The sequence below is a fragment of the Tursiops truncatus genome, chromosome 13 (genome assembly GCF_011762595.2).
Source record: "Tursiops truncatus isolate mTurTru1 chromosome 13, mTurTru1.mat.Y, whole genome shotgun sequence".
Classification (NCBI taxonomy): Eukaryota; Metazoa; Chordata; class Mammalia; order Artiodactyla; family Delphinidae; genus Tursiops; species Tursiops truncatus.
Genome location: NC_047046.1, coordinates 32,046,416 through 32,073,701, shown reverse-complemented (window position 1 = coordinate 32,073,701; position 27,286 = coordinate 32,046,416). Strand labels below are relative to the sequence as shown.

At 45.3% G+C, this 27,286-nt stretch overlaps 1 protein-coding gene across 1 annotated transcript in view; it reads right to left on the bottom strand.

Moving 5' to 3' along the window:
- L3MBTL4 (L3MBTL histone methyl-lysine binding protein 4) overlaps positions 1 to 27,286 on the bottom strand; it is a 350,477-nt gene that overhangs the window by 260,956 nt on the left and 62,235 nt on the right. The window contains exon 5 of the mRNA XM_033837582.2: positions 2,305 to 2,396. Within this exon, the coding sequence (XP_033693473.1) occupies positions 2,305 to 2,396 (92 nt within the window). The remainder of the gene's footprint in view (positions 1 to 2,304; positions 2,397 to 27,286) is intronic.

Below are 27,286 nucleotides of genomic sequence, written 5' to 3'. Positions count from 1 at the left end.
GTTTCTGTCCAGGCCTTACGTGGTGCTTCGCACACACGGAGCCTGAGTTTCACTGTCAAGCCACACGTGAGTGGCTTGACTATGAAGCTCCGAGTGAAGGGAAAGGCGGCCACCACATCAGATGCGGCTGCTGCCTGCTGTGCTCATGCCTCACTGTCACCTTCAGAGCTGACAGAGGTTAGAGTTCAGAAGCTTGAGGAGGTCACAGTTTTAGCCAAGGAACCATGCTGATGGTGTGCCCTGCCCCCTGCTCCCCTCCCCTGACCTTCTGGGTCTCAGAAGGTCAAGGGGGAGGCTATGTGGCCCATAGCCCATCACTACACGGTCCCCAACGCAGCCTCAGGATCTACTTCAGGACAGAAATCCCACACTTGCCCTGGAGGTGCCTCTGTCAGCACTAGGACCCAAAGGGAATCTGGGGAGAAACTCCATTCTGCGTGAGCTGATGGACCTTAAAGGATCTGAAAGAAGAAAGTCTGAGAAATAAAGCGAACACACACTGGCTGAGATGAGGGGAGAAGGTGGGAGCTGGACGGGGGTCTAGCACTTTGCTGCCATCGGCCAGAACTCGCCCTGCCCTGGGAACCACACACACTTCACCCCCAACATCCAAACATCGGACACAGTCCCAGAGGGTCCTGGTGGAGGTAAGAGAGGATCCCTGTCCTGGGGTCCTGGTCCGAGGACACACGCAGGTCTGATTCCTAGGACACTGTGCCCTTCTTGGTCAATCTCCGCCTTCATGGCTTCTGGCTGCCTTGAGATCCTGGACGGTCATCTCACCAAGCACAGCCATCGGGTCACAGCCTGGCCTGTGCCCTCGCATCCTGGATCCCAGCTAGGCTACATCTGCCCTTGGAGGTCACAGAAATGCACAGGCCTTCGCTGGCTCCTGGCCTGAGCCCTCTACCCTCTGACCTGGAGTAACCACTGCAGAAAGGGCATGAGACAGCACAGGGCGAGCTGGAAAGGGCGATTACAAGTTACACTGGGTCACCCCAGTCAGAGCCAACCCTCTGTAAAGAGCATCTACACTCAGAACTAAGGAGAGGTTTCCGGAAGCCACTCAACACAGCTGGTGACAAGAGTACACTGAGAACAGGCACTGTGCATCCTGTCACCTCAGGAACTTACACACTTAGTGGAACGAACGCCCTAAGTCTTGTCACATGACAGCAGTGGGGGCAGCAGGACCCGAGTCCTCAGCAGAACCTGCACAGACCTTAAGCCTTCTCCCCCAGGGGACCTCTACCCGCGCACAGGAGCCCCGAGGAGGCTTCCAACCCATGGCCTCCCCGGCCACACCCTGAGGTTCTAGTTCAGCAGGTCTCAGGAACATGTACGTCCGTGTTTTCCAAAGCTCCCTGGAAGCACCTGGTATGAGGACTGGGTGGAGAACCCACAAGTCGAGATTCAGTGTGTCTTAAATTGTGAGGTGCCGACACTTGGCTCTGCTTTCATTCCGTGCCGGCTACACCTCTTCTCCCCGGTTCCACTGCCATGTCCTAGATTAAAACTGCTAGCCTTCTCACATAATAAAACGTACTACAAGTAACTCAACGGATGTCATGACAAGTGAAGCAAATAAAAAGTTTTAGCTTCTCTCTGCTGGTTAAGATGCAATATAATGATGCAAATCTGATACGATTTTTTAAAATTCAGATCGCCCCTGAAATAATGAAAACACAGCCCGAGAAGAAGAGAAAGGGCATTGGAAGGTTTGGTACCTTGGGTACCAAGATGAACCCCAGAGCTGCAAGCCCCTGGTGCCAGGAGTCATTGGGTGGAGCAAGTCTACCGGGGCTGCTCCGGGCGTCCCTACAATCAGGGACAACCTGCTTTAGGGGGTTCACTGTCCCCTCCAACATGCTGCCTGACCCACCACTTCATGCAGCACATCAAAACAGATGCCTGGCACTGATCCTTGGGTGACAGATGCAAGTAACATCGGCGAAGAAGAAGAAGGACTCACGCTTGGTGTCTACCACGTGCCTGTTATATCCGACGTCCTTCACACATACAGCGACCCAAGGAGGCAGGTGTGGTGATTCCCCGCTTTACGAACGAGGACCCCGAGGCACAGAGAGACTGGATGGCCTGTCCGAGGTGGCAGCGCTAGGTTTCAACCCAGGCGGGGCCGGCCCCAGAGCACACACGGAGTCACTAAGGCTTGGATTAGCTTTGTTATGTCAATCCCCAGCAAAGCCTACAAGCCAGATAAGTCGGTATGCTGTCTAGGCAAACGATTTCATTTCTAAGTGTGGATTCCCTGCAAAACTGCAAGACCTTCAGGGATTTGTTCACCTTGGAAAACAGCTCAACGGGCGCTGCCACGGCCTCCTGTTCCTTCAAGTACTGCTCCCAAGACCAGGCCTCACGCGTGGCCACCGCAGGGGCTGGAAGAGAAAACACAAGGGCTGTTCTTGACACAATTAGTGACTGAAAAATTATGCAGTTAAAGATAAATCCAAGAAGGAGGCTAATTACTTAAACTGATGATCAGAAGACCAAGCAACTAACAGCAAGGAGCCTTATCGCTGGCGTTCTGTGAGCATCCGGTACAATCACGTCACCTCACATCCCCAGCTTTTCCTGGGTTAGAACAGACTTATGAACACACCCCATGACCGACCACTGACGACACGCAGGACGTGTGCCCCCAGCCCCGCTCAAAGAAGGGAGAACAGGCACAGGTTCTCTAGAAGGTGATTTGGTTACTTTTAAGGCAAAGGACCTGAACTTTTTTTTTGTAATCTCCTTTCACTTTCCTACCTCCTCTTTGTGGGAATGCCAATTGGTACAACCTGTCGAAAGGCAACGTGCAAACTGTCAAAAGCCTTAAAAATTATTTGCATACTTTGAACCAGCCATTCTCCTAGGAATTTGTCTTAATGCAATTACAGTGATGTGCCCAGGAGTTTATCCTAGAACCCTTCATAATAGTGAAATAGTGGAAACAAACTGAAGAGAGGGCTGATTAAATGCACTGTACAGACGTGTCGTTTTAATAACAGCTCATAAAATTACATTGCAGAAGACTGCTGAATGGCAGAGAAAGGCTATGTTAATGATACACTAAGTGGGGAAGAAAAGTTTAGGAAACAAAATGATCCTTTTTGGTAAAGTATATAATGGAAACAAAAAACACTAAAATCATGTAAATCAAAATCATAATTGAAGTCATCTTTAGGTGCCGGGATTATAAATAATTTCTTTCCATTTTTCTTTGTACTTCAGTTTTCTGCTTTTCTAGATGAATAACTATCCTTTGTAATTCAATAAAAATATCATTTTAAATAATAAAAATCTGGCAAAAAAGATTAATAATTATTTTAAGTTTATATTCTATGTTCCAGTAACTCTTTCTCTAGGGTTAATATGCTAAGGAAGTGGTCCTGATAAAAGCTGATGGTGAAAATGGACATCACACAATTATTACAGCAAAAATGCAAAGTAATATTAACATGGGAGAAAAGTTAAATAAATGATATTTACATATACACATATATACATATATGATTATGAAGTCAAAAACTATACTTTTTATAAAATATCTTGGGAATTTTCTGGGATATCTTGAGAATTTATTATCAAAGTAAGGACACAAAACAGTATATATTTTATGATCTTAATTTTTAAAATACAAATTGTTATATATATTAAAACATTCGTTTTTCACATACTTATAAAGCCCCTTCTTCATGCAAGGCAACAGGCCTATATGTGTGTCTGCATATACAAACACACACGCACAGAAAAGAAATTGGAAAGAAACAGCAAAATACTAACGGTGATTATACGCGGGTGGTGGGATTAATGTAAATATTCTTTCCTTGTTACTTCCTGCAGTTTTAAAATTCTCGACAAGCATTATTATAACCAACCACACACACACGCACACTTGCACACACACACTCATACACACACGCTCCTGGAGAATTCTGGTCAAAAGGGCTCTGTGAACATTAATTTTAACATTTATCTTGTTGTGAAGTGTTCCCGAGTAAGGTCCAGATGGTGAAAGGTCAGAACTACGAGCATGTTGGCGGTGACAGGTAGTTAGGCACACCTCCAAGTCAAACATTCGGAACCTCTCAAGACGGTAAAGCAACCTGATGGAATAACAAACACGAAACTCCACCAGCTGTGCAGGAAGAAGTAATATGGACTTCTAATCACTTAAAAAATATGTTCTGAGCTCCTCTTCACATGCCAAGAAGCATGCTGACCGCTGGAATAAGAATATGACCCAGTCCCTGGTCTAGTAAATGAAAAAGAAATAAATAATGTGTATAATTTTTCCCTTTAATATTCATATATACAATTGACAAAAAAAAGTAATTTAAGCTCAGGTTATAAGGAAAAAATCATATCAAATTACAGTTTAAAACAGACCCACAGAGCATGCACATTAATAACTACTGTTTATCAATCACAAGACACTGACCTGTTCTTGCTAAGAAATACACTTATTAAAGTAAAAGAATTTTAAAAAGCACTTTAACCATCAAATAAGGCTGAGAGAACTGTTATCAATGGATTTCCTTGCTTTGGAAACAGTGCGACATCTCTGTGTGATTCCCACCAAGGAGCTCGCAGTCTGTTAGCCATCACAGCACTAGAAGATTTGCTGCCATTTCTACACGACATGAGATATTTTATTCTGCTAAACACAGAAAGGAATTTGATAAACCCTGAATATTCTCTGGTAAGATTACTCAACATCCCTATTTTCACATAAGCGTTTTACAACATCACAATTATAAGCGTTACCAAAAACATTACAGCAGCGTTGGCTCCAAAGCAAATATAAATGTCTCGTTTTCTACAACAGCTGTGTTCCTGAAAAACTTGTGTGTGAGGGGTGACATCACCATGTCGTCCCCAACGTAGAAGAAGGTCATTCCTCACAAGAACCACGAACAACTATTCAAGACCAAGACACACTGAGAGAACCCAGACCCGGGGGTGTGGTTGAAGCCGCGCCTGCACCACAGAGACCCAGACGGATGCCCAGAAGGACACAGTGGGAGGGGAGAGTAGGGGCTGCAGGTGACGCTGACCACACTGCCCCTCCCCCAGGCCTCCCCAAGCCTCAGGCTCATCCAGTGGGAAATGAGGACCCTGGGGACAACCGGCCCTCACCCCCAGAATCCTGGGTCACTATGCGGGAGCCCCTATTCTGACGTCGCCCCACGGGGACTGCAGTGGAATCTGGAGGGCACAACGCTGGGGACTGACTGTGATGGAGGGGGGGAGGGGCTCATGACATCCGCACAGGGATCTCAGGATGGAATTCACACCTGCATCACCCAGGTGGGGACCCCAACCTGCAGCTCTGCTCACCTGCAGAACCAACTCAGGGCGCAGTCTGATGAGGGAGCTCGATGGGGTGCATACCTGCATACCTACGGACCCTCAGGGAGGAGTTCTGTTGGCCCTGAGCCTGCTCTGTCCAAGCCCACGCCAGGTGTTGCGTCCCAGCCCACGTAGAGAGAGCCTTCCAGACCCATCGACCAGAAGCGCTGGGACAGTCCTGGAAGATGTGTGCCTGGCGGCACTTGAGCAAAGCCTGTGGCCCCGTTCAGCCAGGGAACTGGGGTGCGGGTCAGCTTGAGGTAAGATGACAAACAAAGAGCCTTACTGGCTTTCAAGCTGCTTCACCCACTGCACCTGGGCAGGGGACCTACCTCACAGCCCTGCTCACCACTGAGTACAGCCTGTCCCCCAGGAATCCACCCAGACCACAGGGGACACTGTGAAGCCCACTCCACAGCCCTCTGCACATGGGTGCCTGAAAAGGGAGCACAGCCTGGGGCCTCCTGTGTCTGCAGAGCAGAGCCAGTGGCCTCACCCTCAGTGCACACTCAGGCCCCCAACAATGAACTGTGCAGGCCCTAGGTCGCAGCCTGCTGCCCTGCCAGGGAGGGAAGCTAACTCACACCCCGTCCACTACTGAATACGTGCCCAGTCCTGGCCGTCCAATGAGCCTGACCAGAGAGCCCAGGCGACTGCAGAGCCCACCCTCCAGCCCCACCTGGGGAGGAGCCCAGCCAGCCGTCCTGTCTACCTGTTCTGGGCCAGGGCACAGCCCCCATCCCTGTCCTCTGAGCTCAAACAGATGCCTCACCCCAAATAAACCCTAACAGCTGGCCCACCTGCCCAAGGGCTTTACCAGCAGACACGCCCAGAAACCCAAGCCGAGCTGACTGGTGAGGAACCGTCTCTGCCAAAGCAAACTGCACAGCCTGGAAGACGAGCCCCACTACTCAGACGCACAGATTCCAACGTGAGGAAGCAAGGGTCATGAAAAGCCAGGTAACTATGACACCAGCAAAGGAAACCAATAAAGCTCCAATGCCTGACCCTAAAAAAGAGTGAATTATGAACTGTCAGACAAAGAATTCAGAATAGTCCTCCAGAGGAAGCTTAATTAACTACAAGAAAACACAGACAACTAAATGAAACTAGAAAAACAATGCATGAACAAAACAAGAAGCTCAACAAGGAGACAGCCACCATCAAAACAACCACCACAATAACAAAACAGCCCTGGAGCTCAAAAATACACTAACCACACTGAAAAGTTCAACAGAGAGCTTCAAGAGTAGACTGGACCATGCAGAAGAAAGGCTCGGCAACCTGGAGGATAGGACACTGGAAATTCCCCAGTCAGAAGAGCAACAGGCAAAAAGGAGGATAAGAGAGAAGAAAGCTGGGCGGAATTATGGGACACGGTGAAAAGAAACAATATTCGCATTATGGAAATTCCAGAAGGAGAAGAGAAAGAGAAAGAGAAAGGGACGGAAAGTGTATCTGAAGCAATAATGGTGGAAAACTTAGAGAAATGGACATTTCACATCCATGAGGCCCAAAAGGGCCCCAAACAGGTTGAACCCAAATAGGATTACACAGAGACACATTATAATTAAATAGTCAAAAGTCAAAGACAAAGAAAGAATTTTAAGAGTAGCAAGAGAAAGAGAGACGTCACATACAAGGGAAACCCCATAACACTATGAGCGAATTTCTCAACAGAAGCCTTTCGGGCCAGGAGAGAATGGGACAGTTTATTCAAAATGCTGAAAGAAAGCAGGGTCAGTGCTTGGATGGGCTGGAGGCTGGTGGCATGTGCATGTGTGTTACACCCTATGAAAGTACAGGTGCACTTGATCCAGGCCACGTCCTCACAGACAGCAGACACTGGGATGCATAGGGTTAGCTCTTAGAAGCACCCCCTTTACAAAGGGCTCACCATGTCTAAGAGGACCAGGCAGCAACATCGCCCTTGGAAAAGGGGTTGGCACACTGAGCAGGATACATCCCAGACCAGATACCTGTTAATCCGGTAAACCACAATTGTGTCCTGCTTTATCATTTCAGATCTGGAGTTTGGAATAATTTCGTTTATTTAAATGGATAGAAAACCACCTCTACTCCTTTATTTCAGCTCTTTATATGAACAGTCCTCCATATGTGCATGCTAGTGTTTTTTGTTCTCAACTCCTCTTATAAAATTCCATAACATAAAAAGCACAGCATGCTGTTTAAAAATGGAAAGAAGCCCTAGCTGTCATCTAGCTCTGTGATTTTTTTCAAACCTTAAATTTCTTTCTATCTTGTAATACCCTATAATGGAAAAAAATCTGAAAAAGAATATATATATTATATATACATATATATTATATATTTATACACACACACACATATAACTGAATTACTTTGCTGTGCACCTGAATCACTGTAAGTCAGCTATACTTCAATAAAAAACCAAAAAATATTATAACAGTATATTGTTAATTGAAGGTAATTTTATCATATTTAATTATATTGATGATTTTAAACATCCTCTTCCTCATTTAAAAAGTGATGCATGCTGATTTTAAATTCATTGCCAAAAAAAGGCATGATCTGTCAACAGACAAAATTATATATCAAATTTTCTTTGGGGACCAAACAGACATTAAAATTTAACCATATATTATAGAATCAAAAATAGATAAAAACTGTTTCCAAAAATAAATAAATAAAAATTTTAAAATTAAATTAAAATGTTTCATCAATAGGGGGGCTATAAGAATATTCTCTCTAGTATGACCCCATTTTTACCTACAAAAGTATCTTTCTAGGAGCCCCATCATGAGACACCCCGTGAGTACAGGTACGCTGCCTATCCCACGCTCTGGCCACCTGGCATCACATTCATCTCCCTTGGAGAGCAGAGACGGACAGATGAAGCCTCACCTGACACTAAGAACACTTAGTTCTAGGAAACTGCACAATATTTATTAGTGATTTTCTAAACTAAAATTAAAAATGGCCGGGGGTGAAGAATGAATAAACTGTCATTCTTAAGGACCGAACCACGTAAATCCTATAACTCATGTCCCTGAGAGACACCTCCCCGATTCCATTAACCATAATCACAGTCTTTGACACCAACGTTTCAACTTTATTTCAAAAGTTATGTTGCATCCGGCTCCATCGGCAGCATCTTAGAAAATGTGAGAAAAACATTTTTTTTTTTGTTGGTTGTCGGTAGCAACCAACCAATTTTATTACACACAGATATAAATAATGCCTCCCTTTGTGGTACCAACTGGAAATGATACAATTTTCCCAACGTTCTAACAACTTGTCACTGCTGGGAAATAACCCCAAAACGGAAGCTCCATGAATATAACTGCACTTCCCAACCTCTCACATGGTAATAACTCTGCGTGTCTCCGTAGCAAGGACTTCTGCCTGCTCTGCTGAGAACATTTTTCATTTGCAAATGTAGGCTGCGTCTCATTCCAGTACTGAATTCAAAACCAGTTGTTGCTCATTTCCCTGCGTGTAGCGGGTGCTGAGAGCCAGGACACGCCAGGAAATGCTCGGGGACTTGACTCGTGCTCACGTGACACCTACTCTAGTGGGGGAGACACACGTGCAGACAGACAAGTGTCACCCTCACCCGGCATACGGGGGGACTCAACGTTCCTGTGAATAAATAGGCAGACGCAGGTGTTAACGCGCACCAGTTAAGAAACCCAGACAATGCATCTGGGAACAAAATAAAGAAGGATTAATTCTGACCAGAGGACGCTTCCTGGAGACTGCTGCTCTCCCAGACAACCAGAAAGTCAGCAGGCGGTCCAGGCAGGGGCAGTAGGAGCAAAGGGACAGGCTGCAGAGGGAAGAGCCCCTGACAACGCCCGTCTGGGCGTCACCACGGAGCCTGTGGGACACACGGAGCAGAAGGCAGGGTCGCTGCACGGGGAGGAAGTAACCATGGAATCGGGCAAGTTCTTCCAAGTCGGAAGGAAGAACTTGCTCTAGCACCAGTGCTGAGTAAGAAGGAAACAAATGCCAGAGACAAAGACTGAAGGCGGAACGATGACAACAGTCCAGGCAGAGGTAACGAGGGTGTTCCCTAGAGAAAGGCGGGGAGCCAAGGGGTGACGCAGAGCTAAAACCGAAGGACCTCGGCCAACAACTAACTGTCAGGGGCGGGGTGGGGCAGGGCGAGGTGGTCCAGGGAGGAGGACCCATCGGGGGAACCCAGTGGGGGATCAGCAAATCGAGGGAGCAACGCAGGAGGCTGCAAGGAGGACGGGTTATTGTCAGAGATGTTGAGTTTTAGGTATCTGGAAGAATCTAAGCATATATATCCAACAAAAGGAGATCCCAAATTTTTCAGCAAGAGGCAACAACTGAGAAACGTGGAGAAAGAAGAACCAAGGTCAGAACGTGTGCATCCACATCGGGGTGAGTGAAGAGGTGGGGAGGAGGATGGGGACACACACAAGACCCGGAAGTCAGGGCGGCAGAGGGTCCCAAGGGCTGAAGGACCAGCACCGTCCGATGCGGAACAAGGTCCAGTGAGACCAACCTGGGAGAAGCAGCTGCGGCCAGGCAGCCAGGGTGTCACCGTGACCTCAGGGACAGAGGCTTCGGTGGAAGAATGTGCTCGGAGGTCAGACTGCACGAGGCCAAACCCTGAAAAGAAAGTCTCAGGGAAGCAGCAAGTGTGCCACACTCTGAGAGGCTTGCAGACGAGGAGAAGAGACAGGTCACAGGAGAGCTGGAGGGGCACCAGTCACATCACGAAAAAGGAGCTCTTCTCATTCTTAAGGACTGCAGGCAGCAGAGGGCATTTCAATCCATCAGCTGAGGGACAAGAACCGGAAGACAGAGATGAGGCTCCTAGAAGAGGGGGTGACCCAGGGGGATGTGCAGGACAGAAGGCTCTGAGAACACAGCAGAGGAAGGGCCCTACTAACGTCAGAGAAACTTCGGGAAGGAGAGAGAAGACATCACCCAGGACCTCGATCTCCATGACCAGAAGTGCGTCACGCTGGGAGCACAAGGGCAGGACAGTGATGGAAATTCCTCTAGGACAGATGTGAGGCCCACGAGGCCGTCCTGAGAGCCGCTCGGCCAAGCCGGTGACTCTCAGAGGGGCTCCCGGCAGTCTGGGAGCGGAGCAGATAGTTCAGTCCATGGACAGCTGGGCACTGATGAGGAGACAGCCCAGTGGATGAGGGCACCAGCCTCGAGCACATAAGATGAAATGCTCCAGAGGCCCCACGTGGCCAGGGGTGCAGGAAGTCAGGAAACTACTGACGAACACAGAGGAACAGAAAAGCTAACACACAGGACGCGAGTGCTTTGACAAGCTTCCACGGAACAAAGGAGTAGAAGGACCCGTGGTTCTGAGGGTGTGACCAAGAGAGGATTTCAGGGTCCAAAATGTGGTGACTCAGCCATTTCCCCAGGTGCTGCCACAAGTGGACAGAATAACAATGCACAGGACCAACACCGGAAACCTGTGTACAGCAGAGAAGAGAGGTGTGTAAACAACGTATTCTAATATGGTGGTTTTCAAAGTGTGGTCACCCCCTGGAACTTGTGAGAAATGCAAATTTTGGAGGCCATACCCCAGACTTAATGATTCACAAACTCTCCACTTTTAACAATTTTTCTAAGTGATTCTGATGCATGCTTAAGTTTGAGAACCACTGTTCTTAATTAACGTGAAGAAACCTACAAAGTAGAGAGAAAACTAATTATGGTTGATATCATCAAAGAAGGCTTCCCAGATGATGTGACATGTGCCTTAAAGGATAAAGTTCTCAAAGTGTGGTACTCAGAACTGCAGCATCAGTATCACCTGGGGAACTGTTAGAAATACAAAGTTGGGGCATCAATCAAAATCTTGGGCATCTACTGAATCAGAAACTCTTGGCGGGATGCCTGTGAGCTGTTTTCACAAGCCCTCCCTCTGAAGCAGCTCATGTTGGAGAGCTCCAGCTCCGGAATGAGGGTCAACTCCAGCTGCAAATGGCCCTAGAGACAGGGGCAGGACTGAGAACTCTTTGACCACAGTCCTGTTCTTGAATTTCCAAGAGTCCCCATCCTCCTCCAGCATGAATTTTACAGTACGGCCCATTTCCTGAGGAAGCTGGAGTGATCTCTCTTCCTTGCAAAAGAAATCTAATTAAAACACCACAGGAAGAATTTTAGTCTTAAGCCTATATACACGCTGTGAAACCCGCAGAAGTTTTTAAGGAAAGAAATGCCATAATAAGTTTGGACTTGTCTCTCCTCTGCCCTGCCCATTGCTGGTTTTTTGGTAGTTTTGATTTTTTTTAAAGACACTGCTGGTTGCAGTTGTAGAGATTATGGAGTAGAATAAGGAGAGAGAAGTGATACCAGAGGTAGCAGAAAGGTGGCTGTTTCAACAAGCCAGCCCTAGATGAGGAGGTCTTTTAATCTGTTGATGTGTGAATTATGTTGGCAGATTTTACAATACTGAACTCTGTTTCACTGGTGAAGTTTACACTACTGAATACTATACCCTCCTTGGTAATAGGATATCATTTTTCTAATATATTGCTAGATTATACTTGGCAATATTTATTTAGAATTTCATATTTGTATGTGATATGCATTTGCAGTCTAGAGTTTTGGTTTTTGGGTTTTTTTGCAGTACGCTGGCCTCTCACTGTTGTGGCCTCTCCCGTTGTGGAGCACAGGCTCCGGACGCGCAGGCTCAGCGGCCATGGCTCACGGGCCCAGCCGCTCCGCGGCATGTGGGATCTTCCCAGACCGGGGCATGAACCCGTATCCCCTGTATCAGCAGGTGGACTCTCAACCACTGCGCCACCAGGGAAGCCCTAGAGTTTTGGTTTTTATATTACATTCCTCAAATCTCATATGCTGGCTTCATAAAAAATTTTTCACCTTTTTATGTGGCTTGGAAGAGTCTGAATACCATTGGAATGATCTGTTCTTTTAAAGTTGAAGAATAGTTCAGCTGTGATCCTGGCTGGACCTCATCTTCCAGTCTCTTTTACTGTATGACCTATTCAAATGTTCAACTTTTCCTGGGTGCATTTTGATAATCACTAGCTAGGAAATCATCCAGTTACTCCAGAGTTTCAAACGCGTTGCTACAGAAATGCCTGTATTATTCTCTCTTGTTTTAATTAAAAAACAACAACAACTTCTCCCACATCTTTAGTTAGTTTTCCTCACTTGCTTAGTAATTAAGGTTAAGATGCATATATTTAGGAGAATGGGTAAATGGTGACAGCATTAAAAGAATAGAGAGAAAAGAAGACTGGGGAGAGTGTGATAACCAGGTGGAATCCACCTCCAGCTTGGAGCTGAGATTTGAACCTGCAGTGAGGCAGAAACAACCGGGGTACCATCCAGATAACAGAAGTCATCAAGAGAAAAAGTGCAAAATGGGAAGAGAATCATAGCTGAAACACAGCGGAATCTCAACACTCAAATGGAAGGCAGAGAGTAAAAACCTGATAGAAGATAAAGCACTGAGACATAAAATCCAGGACAGACTGATGTATCAGGATACAAAGAGAGAGCAAGTGATGAAGGAGGAGGAGAGAAGAAAGAAGGGGAGGACGAGGAAGGGAAACAAGAGGAGGTGGAGGAGAGGAAGAGACACTCATCACCTCAACTGAGAGATCAGACCAGACGGGTGACTGTGGACACAGGGACGAGAACAAGGAGACAAGGCCAAAGAGGTGAAGGGTCACTTGAACAGGGGGTTGAATGCGCATCAGGGTTCCTGAGGGGGCCCAGGTCTGTCACTAGAGGAGAAAGAAGAACTAAGAAAGCTCCAGGTTCTTACGGGAATATTCAGGTGATGGTGAAGTTTACAGTAAAGAGACATTTGTGTGCAGATTTTCCCATGTTAACTGGTTTCCCCCTTGATATGTAGTGGAGGTGGGGAAGGCAGGTCTACGAGAATAACCTGTATTACCGAGACACCGTGAAGAAGACCCAAATGACTACAGGTTGATATTAAAATACTCCCCTATGAATACCATGCTATCAGTCATCAAATTAACATCCGTCTGTATGAGTTGGCAATATCCTCTTCATAAAATGATTAACTACATATTTCCCTTGATGTTTGCTTCTCTGTATCCTAGAGACATCTCCTGTAATCTGGTGAATATAACAGAGCTCCAGTTGTTACTGCTACTTTCATTAATTTAATTAATTCTGTCGATCAGAATTTAGAGTTTCCTCTACTCAAGACATCCCCTGCTGGACTTCAATTAATGGACATACTTAAAATATTATTCAAGATTGTTTAGGGACTTCCCTGGTGGTACACTGGTTAAGAATCCGCCTGCTAATGCAGGGGATACAGGTTCGAGCCCTGGTCGGGGAAGATCCCATGTGCTGCAGAGCAGCTAAGCCCGTGCGCCACAACTACTGAGGCCTGCATGCCCTAGAGCCTGAGCGCCGCAACTACTGAGCCCACGTGCCACAACTACTGAAGCCCACGCGCCCAGAGCCCGTGCTCCGCAACTAGAGAAGCCACCGCAATGAGAAGCCCGCGCACCACAACAGAGAGTAGCCCCTGCTCGCCACAACTAGAGAAAGCCCTCGCACAGCAACAAAGACCCAATGCAGCGCCCACCCAAAAAAGAGATTGTTTGTTCTCTTGATGCTGAAAGTGTTTAAAATAAATTATTCCCCAAATCATATCTTAACGTCACAGCTTGCTAACCTTTCAAAACACTAATCATTCTCAGGGAATATAAGTTTTAAATCCATGAAGGAACACTGAATTTCAGTTCACTAGCAGACCATTTGGGGCAAAATAGAGTAATTTTATTAGTTGAATGATAAATTAGCACTGTTTAAAGAAAATTTTTAATGTAAAAACATCTAGAACGGTTTTGTGAAATTAAATTCCTGAAAAGCATATTCAAAGCAGCAGCAAGGATTTCATTAGTCCCCATCGGCCTCTTTGCCACTGAGCTCTTTAGGACTCTTTTGTTATGAGGGCCCCTTGGTCCTGACTAGAATATTAATGCTGTGTACATGCAACAGGAAAGTGCCATAACTGTAGACCTCGCGACTAAAAAACCCTAAAATAAAGGAGCTCAATAATGGTGCCATTCCCTTAGCAACAGGTACACAATAATTCCCACTTCCTGCAAGGAGGCTCAAAGTGATTCTGCAACTTAGAACTTGTGGAGGCAGAATAACAGCCCCCAAAGATGTCCCTACCCTAACCCCCAGAAACTGTTAACGTGCTATGTTATATGGCAAAAGTGATTTTGCTGCTGTGATTAAGCTTCTTGAGATGGGGAGATCATCTTGGCTTATCCACGTGGGTCCAATATAATCACAGGGGTCCCTGAAAGTGCAGAAGTTTTCCCAGCTGTGGTCAGAGGAAGATGTGACTATGGCAGAAAAACCCAAGAGATGCTCCTTTGCTGGCTGTGAAGACAGAGGAAGGGGCCACGAGCCAAGGAGTGCAGGTGACCCGTAGAAGCTGGAAAAGGCAGGAAACAGTTCCTCCCCTCGAGCCTCTGGAAGGGACGCAGCCCTGCCCACTGACTTTAGCCCAGTGGGACCCATGTCAGGCTTCTAACCTGAGGAACCAGAAGACAACAAACTTCTGCTGTTGGAACTGCTAAGTCATGGTTACAGGAAACTAACACTGAACTGTAATCAGGAATAATTGATATTTAGTAAACTGTTCAAACTCACTACCAAAAAGTTTCTAAATGCTCAACAAATGGATCAAATAATCATACTTCATTAGCCTGAAAAATAAGTAGGAATCCACAAATAATAAAATAGCTTAGGACAAGAGGTATCACATAGCATTTACTGTATTCTCTGATTTGAACTGAGGTTCACCGTATAAAATACAGAAATTATAAAAGAACTTTAAAAACACATCCATAGCTAATATTTTCCTGTCCCATTAAGCTGATGCTTGGGAAACTAATTTATAACAGCACATGTTGTCTAGAAAAACCTTGCACTATCCTAGCGTTTTCTGTACAGAAAGCTTATGATGTTAACTCTCCAAAATAGGTTTAAATATAGTCATAAAGCTTCGGGCTGGGAGGTATCTAATAAATAAGCTAATCACTCTAAATATGAAAGAAGTGATTTCCCCAAGGTTTAGTTTTGGCATAAATGTCTTATTTCATGGCTCCATCACTCTGATAAGCCATAAATGTGCACTAATTTAAATAGCTGGTTTCAATTCCCAAGGATCCTTTCTGTGCTTTAAAAATCATCAATAAAATATAGCTTCCTTGTCAAACTACGTCCTGAATTATTGAATTCAGACTTGTTATTATAAAAAATTAATTACGACAACTATCAGCGAAAAATAATTTCTCCTAAGATACCAAGCCCTGTGAAGACAATTATAGATAATTAAAAGTACAAAGAAAACGGCAAACCATAGGCTCATCTCAGTAAAATACTTTTCAACACACAGCAAAATTAAAATAGCAGTGTCATAAACTTCTAAAACCTGGCTTTCTATAGCTTTATGCTTAATTGCATAAAGCAACATAGGCAACATCTCCATCACAGAGACCGATCCATTCTGCGTAGAAAGTGTGCGTCCAGAGTTCTGTGCAGGGTCCCGGCCCTGGTTCTGGGGGCTCCGTCTGAGACGCTCGCTGGCTTCTCCTCCTCTCCCGGCGGGGCGGGTATCCTCAGCCTTCTGCTCAACGTACTCCCCAGAGAGGTCTCCCTGCACTCACAGGTTCACCACTACCTACACACCTGACGATCCCTTCCACCCTTCTCACCAAACCCCTGGAATGTTCCGCAGACCCTCAGTCTCCACACGAAAGCCCAGCCTCATCCCTCGAGTGCAACCCCCGTGTTTCTAAGGTCAGTGAGCAGCAACCACACTGGCTTTGGCGGTCCCAAGGCTCCGCCCTCTGGGATCTGTGGAGTCTGCTTGGCCTGTGAGAGCCCAGCAGGCCTGTCTCGTGGGCACCCGGCTCCCTCCACCCCCTCCTCTGCCCACACGCACTCCAGCCCTCTCCAGGGACAGCCCAAGTCCCGACGTCCACATGGCGTAGCACAGCACCCACGGTCCTTCCCCACCGGCCTCCCCAGCTCCTGGCCTCATCAACCACTTTCTCTGGTCACTTCTGTAAACACATATGGAGGACCCACTATGTGCTGGGCTCTATGGACACAACCGTGGACAAAAACAGGCATGAGGCCTCACTCTCAAGCATTAAAACCTAATGGAGAAATAATCCAAAATACAATTATGAACCAAGTGCTTTTATAGAACATAGGGCCTTGAGAGCACAGAACAGACCGCCCGGCCTAGTCCAGGGGTCAGGAAGGGAAGCCTTCCTGACACGCGGCTCAGAAGCCCAAACCCAAGGGTCAGCGGGCATTAGCAACACATGGACACAATGATCAGGCCAAAGGTGGCCCTAGAGGGACAGGCAGGGAGCACAGCGGGCGTGGGGCACTGGGGCAGCACCCCAGGAAACAAGGCCAGCGCTGCCGGAGCATGAGGGGTGAGTGGGCACACGGCTGAGACCAGGCCGAGGAGAGGAAAGGGCAGAGTCTGTGTGTGTGAGGCCTCAGCAGGGTCTGCCCGGATCCTATCCACCAGGCAACAGGAGGCATCTGAAAGGTTTCAAGCAAAGCAGGGTGGACGTGTGGACAGGATGAGGTGGGTCAGGTCATCTCGAGCGCAGGTCTGAGGACATCGGTGGGGACATCCAGGCGACGGATGGCAGCATGGATGCAGGTGGATTTCCCCTGGGCCTCACAACTTGGGGCTTTACGTTGAAATGCAAGGGAGGGAGGGGCGGGGAGAAGAGTAAGGACTGCCAGTTAAGGAAGATGAAAAGAGTAGCAGACTGGAGAAATATTCCAGAAGCAGAAGCCACCGCCCTGCTGGCAGAGAGCTCACAGGAAGTGAAAAGAACAAGGCATAGAGGGGGCTGCCCAGGTCGGCGTGGGCACCTGACGGGCAGGCCAGCCATCCAGCTAGTGAGCGTGCTCATCCCTCTAGGACCGCTGGGTGTGGGCTCTGCCAGGACGAGAATGACTTTAAATCAAATATAAGATCCCTTTATCCCCAAATAATTGTAAGGTCAAGTTTTCCGAAAGTTTGTCTATGTGTATAACCCTATATACCTTCTAAATCTGCCCAACTTACTGAAGACCAAACCCAATGCTGTTATCATGTCCCCAGGCTCTGCATTCCCATTGCAACAGTCACAAAATACTGGCCAAAATCTTCTGTGTTTATTGATGGTGCTTTTCCAAAAAATTATTTTCTACACATTGCTACATCTCAAAGAGGCTTTGCAGGAAAGGCTTGGGAGAACCATGTTGTGCTGTTTCCAGCTAGGTAACGGAAGAAAAGCCAGATGAGTTTTTAAAGGTTTAAACTTCATACCCGTCTATGCCTTTAAAAAAATAAGTTCTTCCTTAAGTAGGATAAAGACAATTTTTTTTAAGAGTGCTTCACCTAATGCTAATCCTCTAGAGTAAATAATTTTAAAACAGTCCCTTAGGAATCTCCTAAGCAAACTATGGGCCTATATAAAAAGAACCTGAAATTACTAAGACTAATACATAAATTCCCGATTTAAGCTGTTCAAGAAGAATACATTTGTTGAGTATTTACCAAGAGCCAAACACACTCTATAAACATTTTCTCACTTAATCCTGACAATTTTATGGGGTAAGAGGTATTACTATTCCCATTTCACAGGGAAGAAAATTGAGGCTTAGAGAAGTTAAATAACTTGTCGGAAGTCACACGGTTAAGTGGCAAAACCAAAATTCTGAGTCTAACCGCACATTCTGCATTTCCTTTCATATAATCAAAAGAAGTCATTTTTCAGAAAGAACAACTAAAAGTTTGGACTTCTAAATATAACATTTATGCTGGGCTCAAGGCAAAACCGTGGCTGAGTATCCAGGCCCAGGCCATCTGCCCATAGCTGCCTGCCTGGCTGCATCGGGCTTGAACATCAGGGAAGCCTCTCTGTGCTGCGCTGTGGTGTCTGCACTAGGAATAAGGAGCTTTCTTAGAGGAAATCTTTTTTGTTTTTAAATAGGATTCAATTATGCATATGGAAATCGGTAGAAAATTGACTCTAGTCATGAACATTCCAGGTGAATTTCTAAGAAATTCATCTATGCTATAAAGTGAGCTACCATACAAATACAGCTTTGCACTTGAGCGCTACAACAATCAATAAGTTTAGCAAATCAACAAGAGTACATCACCGATTCCTATCTCTCCCTGGTTTTTGAGAGAAATCCACCAGTGTTCTCCGGAGGCCCCAGCATCGGACCCACGTTGGTCCCAGGCATCCAGACTCAAAACACAACAGTCACATGAACTCTCCCCTGGGCTTCACGACTCTGGACTGATACCCAAATGCAGCGGAGGAGGGTCGGGAGGGTCGGCAGCAGGGTCTGGGGGGATGAGGCTTCACGGCGGAATTTAGGTCCGAAGTGGGCGGCGACTGAGGAAATGCCACACGCACAGAGGGCAGGGTGGGACCTCTCAGGCACCCCCGACGCCAGGAGCCCTGGTCACCACCCACCCATGCGCCGTGGCCGTGAAGAGGGAATGGCCACCGGAAACAGGAGCAGGGCCCACACTCAACTGCCTCACCCGTCTTTTCCCTGTTTCCACCTCAGGGCTGCTCCTGGCCTCCTGGCCTCCTCTTCCAGGCGGGCCTTGTGCCTCCCTCCTCCTTCCTCCTCCTCCTGGCCGTCTCCTTCCCCCATCTGTCCCTCCCTCCCCTTCTGAACAACTCCGTCCTAAAGCCATTACGTGGGCCCATTACGTGGGCACAGGGGAGGCATCCGTGGGGGAGCACTGGGTGGGAGAGGGGGAGCTCAGCACACAGACCTCCACCCCGGGGGGGCGGGGAGTCACCACCGAGGGGGTGGGTGGGCGAATCCCGAACAAAGTGTTGAGGGCACCACCCAGGACGATGACCCCGAGTGGGAAGTCGGACCCTGAGTCAGGCAAGGAGGGCACCCCTGGAAGGGCCGCCTGGTGCAGAGCATCGGGCCTGAAGCCCGATGAGCATAAGGAAGGTGTCTCACACCCTCACCCCCGCAGAGGCTGCCGGCCCGGCATCTAGGGATGCAGCCCGGAGGGCGGGGCCTGAGTCCGGGAGGGGTCGGCGCAGCGACGAGAGGACCAGAATACAGAGGAGGGTGAGCGAACAGGCAAACACACAGGGTAACAGCAGCCACACCGCTCGCTGTCAAAAACCGAGACTCAAATATTTAAATGCAGGGCTTCCCTGGTGGCGCAGTGGTTGAGAGTCTGCCTGCCGATGCAGGGGACGCAGGTTTGTGCCCCGGTCCGGGAGGATGCCATGTGCCGCGGAGCGGCTGGGCCCGTGAGCCATGGCCGCTGAGCCTGCGCGTCTGGAGCCTGTGCTCCGCAACGGGAGAGGCCACAACAGTGAGAGGCCCATGTACCGCAAAAAAAAACACTTAAATGCAGAAAACTAGAGTGAATCCTGTGGGATCAGGATGGAATTGGAGGTATCACTGTGAATTCAGGGATTTCAGTATACAGAGATAGACTGACATATAAAACTCAACAGTGCCAGAAAGCCTGTGTATGTACATATATGCAATGCATAAATCTCTGTGTGTATAAACGCACAAACAGATGTTACTCAGGGAGTAACAGAGACACATCACAAAAACACCAAAACCAACTTGCAGGGGTCCCTACTGACCAAACTGGGGTCCGTTTGTGCGTCAAAATAACAGAAATTGATTTAAATTCAATGAATAAAGTCCACATTAAAATAAATAAATAGGGACTTCCCTGGTGGTCCAGTGGTTAAGACTTCACCCCCCCAATGCAGGGGGGTGCAGGTTTGATCCCTGGTTGGGGAGCTAAGATCCCACATGCCTCACGGCCAAAAAAACCAAAAAACAGAAGCAATATTGTAACAAATTCAGTAAAGACTTTAAAAATGGTCCACATCAAAAAAATCTTTAAAAAAAATTAAATTAAATACATAAATAGAAAATTTGGTGAAAATAGAATATTTATACCTTTTAATTACCTCTCTGTAAAACACTTATTTCAAAAAAACTGTAACTTTACAGTTGACAAACCTGTCAGACACCATTTCACCATCAAGAGATAAAAGTTATCAGCAGAAACTGGACAAATCAAAATCATGTGCAACTGGTCATGCCACCAGAAGAAAAAGCACCGCTTCTGTGATATTCCCCCAGAGATGCAGAACCTGAATCTAATCATGAGGAAATACCAGACAAATCCAAAATGAGGGGCGTTTACAAACTAAGTGGCCTGTTACCTCCACAAGTGTCAAGGTCCTGCCAGTCCAGGGAAGGCTGAGGAACTGGTCCAGACTGGAGGGACAGACGACTAAACACGGTGTGTGCTCTGAGCTGGGTCCACCATTGCCAAGGGCATTATCGGGGCAGCTCTGATGGCTGACTGGGGTCTGCAGCCTGCGTGGCAGGAGCCTCCCACTTTGAATGGCTTGTCCTAGTCATGTCAGGCGTGGTCTTGTTTGCAGGAAACACATACTGAAGTATCTGAGGTATCAGGCTGGCAAATTGCTCTCTGATCGTCGGGAAAAATTCCTTAAACCATACTTGCAACTTTTCCATAAGTTTGACATAGTTTCCAAAAGAAGTTTTAATGTATTTAGGAAAAGAAAAAATGCTTTCACTCTACAGTGTGAAGGAAGCAGTTATTAAACATAGGCAGCTAATAAGCCGCTTACCCATATAAAACATTTCACATGAAATAGTGTAGGTTCAAATGAATACTGAAGCGCCCCCAAAGGAGCAGCTTTCATCTCAGTAGCAAAAGGTAATTATGCTGAACAAAAATCAAATATACTTTAAAAATGCAAAGCACATTCGTGGCAAGAATCCTTTGGTTCAATCTCAAAAGGAAACAAAAGTCTCTGGTTTGAGAAGCGTGCAGGAAGGGAGGATGGGGTTCCACTCGGGCAGGAGACAGAAGCTGGACATCTCCAGGCCCACCCTCCTTAGAACTCGGCGAAGCCCCCGGGGCCTGAAGGCTTCACACGTCTCCACTGGAAGTAAGTGCTGCTCCGTGACATTTTCTTCTGCTAAATCAATCTAAAAATCAGGTACTCAGTCCCCTTTCCAGGGTTCAAGATTCTTACTGCCCACTAGGGACCCCTAGTGACAGGGTGTAGAGGCTCCTCTGCAGGACAGATTGGGAGCATAAATAATCTGAAGGCTCCTCAGCAAGTTCTCTACTGAAGTAAAAGTTTAGGATGGTGTCTGCTTTCATATACTATTAAAGGATTCATAGAATTAAAGAATTTTTTTTAATACATATAATTGACAAAGTTTATTATCAAAAACTTCAGTAGGTTTTTAAAAAGACTGTGCTGGTTTTACAATACTGAAAGATGACAATCCAAGACAGGACATAGACAAACAAGGATAATTAAAATATTAAGTACCAGGCTTCCCTGGTGGCTCAGTGGTTGAGAGTCCACCTGCCAATGCAGGGGACACGGGTTCGTGCCCCGGTCCGGGAAGATCCCACATGCCGCGGAGCGGCTGGGCCCGTGAGCCATGGCCACTGAGCCTGTGCGTCCGGAGCCTGTGCTCCGCAACGGGAGAGGCCGCAACGGTGAGAGGCCCGCGTACCGCAAAAAAAAAAAAAAAAAAAAAAAAAAATATATATATATATATATATATATAAAGTACCATCTAAATTAAAAGACCATATGCAAAAATAAACTCAAAATGGTTTAAAGACCTTAATATAAGACATGACATCATAAAACTCCTGAAGAAAACATAAGCAAAACATTCTCGGATGTAAATCATAGCAATATTTTCTTAGATCGCTCTCCCAAAGCAAAAGAAATAAAAGCCAAATAAATAAACAAACAAGCAAGCAAGTGGGACCTAATCAAACTTAAAAGCTTTGGCAAAGCAAAGGAAATCACCAACAAAACACAAAAAACCTCTACAGAATGGGAGAAAATACTTGCAAATGATGTGACTGACAAGGAGTTAGTATCTAAAATACACAAATAGCTCATACAACTCAATATCAAAAAAACCAAACAACCCAATCAAAAAACGGGCAGAAGACCTAAATAGACATTTCTCCGAAGAAGACATACAGATGGCCAACAAGCACATGAAAAGATGCTCAACATCACTAATTACTAGAGAAATGCAAATCAAAACTACAATGAGGTATCACCTCACACCAGTCAGAATGGCCATCATCAAAAAAGTCTATAAATAAATGCTGGAGAGGGTGTGGAGAAAAGGGAACCCTCTGGTGGGAATGCAAACTGGTACAACCACTACTATGGAAAACAGTAAGGAGGTTCCTTAAAAAACTAAAAATAATGTTATCATATGATTCAGCAATACCAATCCTGGGCATATATCCAGAAAAGATGAAAACTATAATTCGAAAAGATACATGCACTCCAATGTTCATAGAAGCTCTATTTACAATAGCCAAGACATGGAAGCAACCTAAGTGTCCATTGACAGATGAATGGATAAAGAAGATGTGGTATGTAGTACAATGGACTATTAGCCATAAAAAAGAACGAAATAATGCCATTTGCAGTAACGTGGATGAAGCTAGAGAATATCTACTAAGTGAAGTAAGTCTTACAGAGAAAGACAAATATCATATGATATCACTTATATGTGGAATCTAAAAAATAATACAAATGAATCTATATACAAAAGAGGAACAGACTCAGACACAGAAAACAAACTTACGGTTACCGAAGGGGAAAGAGCGGAGAGGGGTAAATTAGGAGTATGGGATTAACATATACACACAACTATACATAAAATAGATAAGCAACAAGGATTTACTGTATAGCACAGGCAACTGTGTTCAATATCTTGCACTAACCTATAATGGAAAAGAATCTGAAAAAATGTATATGTATATAACTGAATCACTTTGCTGTACACCTGAAACTAACACAATATAATAAATCACCTATACTTCAATTAAAAAATAAATAAATAACATAATTCAACATGGCCCATACAAACTGTCTTTATAAGACAGGCTTTGTGAACATGGTCCTTGCCCTATCTTGTACTTTATACAGTTTCATTCATTGTATCATCTACTGACTGACTCCAGGAAGAAGACAAATATGTTCTTTTCCTTTGCGAGAGTATATGCATACACACCACCACTCATCCACCCAGAAGGGACAGAACACTAGAGGAGAGGTTTGGCAACTTAATCAGTTAAATTCAAAGATGAGCTCATTTGTAAACCAGTATCGACAGCAAATAAACTACTTGGAAGCCTACGCTGAGAACTACTGTTACAGAGGAGGACTTTTGTTGCAGTGCCTGTGGATGCTTCAGTTATCGATGTCTCCCCCCAAAAGTTCATTAGGTAGAAAGAAGTCCCCTGCTCATCCTCCCGTGACAGTTTCACGGCTCAACGAAAATGCAGTTCTTTAGGTTCAAATACCCAAATGCCTGAATATTTAACTGCGTATTTAATGACTGTAAATGCCATCCGAAGATAAGAATCTTCTAAATTAAAATTGATTTGGTTTTCACTTTTCTGATGTTGAGATGCTTCCTTAGGTAGAGAATTACCATGGTGGAAGTGAACAGATCTCTCACAACGTTTAAAAAATGCAGACATTAGTTCCACTGGCATGTAATTATTTTGCAAGAAAGCACCTCTGTGTGTACACCCAGGAAGCAGACCAGTTACTCTAACAGAAGACTGCAGGGATAATGCTCAAGGGGCCCCTCTGAATCTTTCAAAGTCACTCAATTAGCCACATCCCCCAGCATAGAAACTACTCCCTGGAAGTAGTTACGCACTTTTAGAAGCTGTGTTAATTCTTCTTCAGGCCATTTAGCTAATTAATACTTGAGAGTTTTAGTAAATCATTACTTCAACATACTAAACAACAGTTCCTATGGGCTGGATTGGACCTGACTGTATGTCTTTTTAAAAGATGCTGACTTAGGCGCTTCCCTGGTGGCGGAGTGGTTGAGGGTCCGCCTGCCGATGCAGGGGACACGGGTTCGTGTCCTGGTCCGGGAGGATCCCGCATGCCACGGAGCGGCTGGGCCCGTGAGCCATGGCCGCTGAGCCTGTGCGTCTGGAACCTGTGCTCCGCAGCGGGAGAGGCCACAACAGTGAGAGGCCCGCGTAACGCAAAAACAAAACAAAACAAAACAAAAAAGATGCTAACTTAAGTGAGAGATACAGCATCACATAAAAAATTTCTTCAAACCAAATGCCCTAGGATATGCCGAGAGAAAACAGAATAGGGAGAAAAACACAAAATAAGGCAAGTAGGGGAGATACTGGGTTTTGAAGGAGCCGGCTACTTGGTTCTGGCCTGAGGAAGAATCCTCCAGGCAGAAGGAACGGTTCTTCAGACAGCACGGTCTAGACTGCAGGTTCTGTTCAGCCGAGCAAACCAATGACTGCGGGTGGTGGCACGTGGGGCAAGTGCAGATGGTGAGAAGCCTTGAATGCTACTCTACAGAAAGGACCCAGGGCCCTCTACTAACAGGATCTCAGCTCAGTTTCCGTTGGGTTAGAGAGGGTATAAAGAGTGAACAACAGAAAAATGACCAGAGGCAGCTCTGAGTTGGAGGATATGACTTGAGAGAAATCAAGAAGGATGAGTAGAGAAAGGGTGGTGACCATGTGGCCAGGCTCCTGGGTAAGTGAGAGGGAGGGGTCCAGGGTGTGTCCAGGATCTGGACTGACTGCAGGTGGATGATGGTGCTGCAGGAGGAGGGACTGCAGCAGAAGCAGGCTGACCATCAGGGGACCAAGACGGGTTCATTTTTAACATCTAAGATAAATCCAAAGAGTAAGAAAAGTAACAGCATGAAAGTGTCCATTGATTTGGGACGTCCCTGGTTCCATTCAACCCACAAAATGTTAACTGCCATCCCTGAGGCCCTGGTGAGCTAAGCAAGAGCAGCTTCAGGGGAGTGGCAGGGTGTAGGTGCCCGAGGGTGTACACGGGATGAGTGGTGGCCAGGGAGAAAATACTGGAGCCCTCAAGAAACTTGGATGCTACCGGCCAGCTCGGGCCATGAGAGAACAACATGAGAGACTTTAAAGTAAAAGAGATGTGTGTGCAGTGATGCTGCAAAGAGACGTTCTGGACTGGATCTTGGAAGAGGAAAAGGACATTAGTAGAAAAGCTAGTGAAATTTGAATAAAGTCTGCAGTTTAATGACCACTGACATACCAATATTAATTTCCTAGTTCTGACAAATGTCCTGAGGTCATGTAAGATACTAACCTCAGAAGATAGTGGGCGAAGCATATACAGGACTATCCCTGTACTACATTTGCAAGTTTTCTCTAAATCTAGTTAATCCAAAATAAAAAGTTTACCTACAAAAAAAGAAATAAATCTAAGAACAGATATTCCAACAATACCACCCGCAAATGGAACTTCTTAGTGTTCAGGAATTTCTGAATTTATTTTTTTAATATCTGGCTGACTCTAACGTGATTACTAATTGTAAAAAAAATACTTGGAAAACGTAGAAAATATACTTTTTATCTCACAGCTTGAGAAATAACAATTTTTAACATCTTTTATCTCATGTATAGATATGAGATTTTTTTTAAACCATCACTGAGACTAATCCCTCCTGGTGGGGGGGGGCCGGGTCCCCTTAATATTTTATCATAAGCTTTCCCTTCCATATAATTTAAAGTTCTTCAAAAGCATTTACATGACTACACAACTGTCTACACAAAATTGTACCACAATGTTTTACCTATTCCACATTTGTTGGACATTTAGATTATTTCCAACTTTTCTCCATATATAAATAGTACCATGAGTATCATATGCATAAATTAAATGCTCATGCTTATTTCATTAAGTAATTCCAAAAAGTGGAGTCCCTGAGTTGAAGGAAATGTTGACTTAACATTTTTAATAAATACTATCAATGTGTCCCCCAAAACGATAGAGCCAACTTATACTCCCAGAAGCAATGTACAGAGAGCTAGTTACAGAGAGCTAGTTCCCTGACCCACCAGCAATGGGGCATTAGCACTTTGTTGACTGTTAATTTGGTAGGTTAAAAAATGTTCATCGTTGCTTTTAACTTTGTCTTTCTTTGTTTTCTAGTGAGACTGAATACATTTAAACATATTTGCTTTTTAGCTACTTTCATTTCCTCTTCCATGAATTACTTAGTTCCTAATGCCTTTTGCCTGTTTTTGTACTGATATTTTAGTGTACCTGATTATTTTTTCTACTTCCTTTATCTATTTTGGACCTTCTGCAAGTTGTAGTTGTGGTAAATACTTGCCAGTTTATTTCCGCTTTAATTTTATTTATTATGAGGTTCTTTGGCGTCCACAGTTTAATTTGGATGTATATATATCTCATATTCCTTTATAATTTCTTCTACTGCTTTTACGATTATAAAGACCTCACAGTCCTAACATTAAACCAAAGAAATATTAGTGTTAGTTTAAAAGAGCACTTAAAATTACGAAGGGAAAAAGCCAGATCACTTGTCCAACTGAAAAAAAAATCAGTTGTTTTTATTTTGGAGACTTCAAATGTAGAGGTCTGGGATTATATAGTGATTGACAATACTAATTCTATAACCTCCATCATACATAATTATTAATAAATAATTCTTACCGAGACAAGTCTTCTCTTAAGGGTATCTAAGACAGTTGGTAAATTTTTTGGATAATATAGGAATTATATAGCTGAGAGTTTCCAAAAGAACCAAAAAATTAAACTCATGGCATGACTATGTCAAGAAAAATTTAGTCCAGCCAGTCCCCAAGGACACAGAGGGCCATGTGAGACACCCTTAATACTTTAACTATTAGCAGTTACTCTTCCCATCCCACTTCTAAGCAAGATTCCAGTTTTCTCTACCTTAGTCTTAATAGCTACAGAGAAGGGGAAATGATAAAATAGAAAGA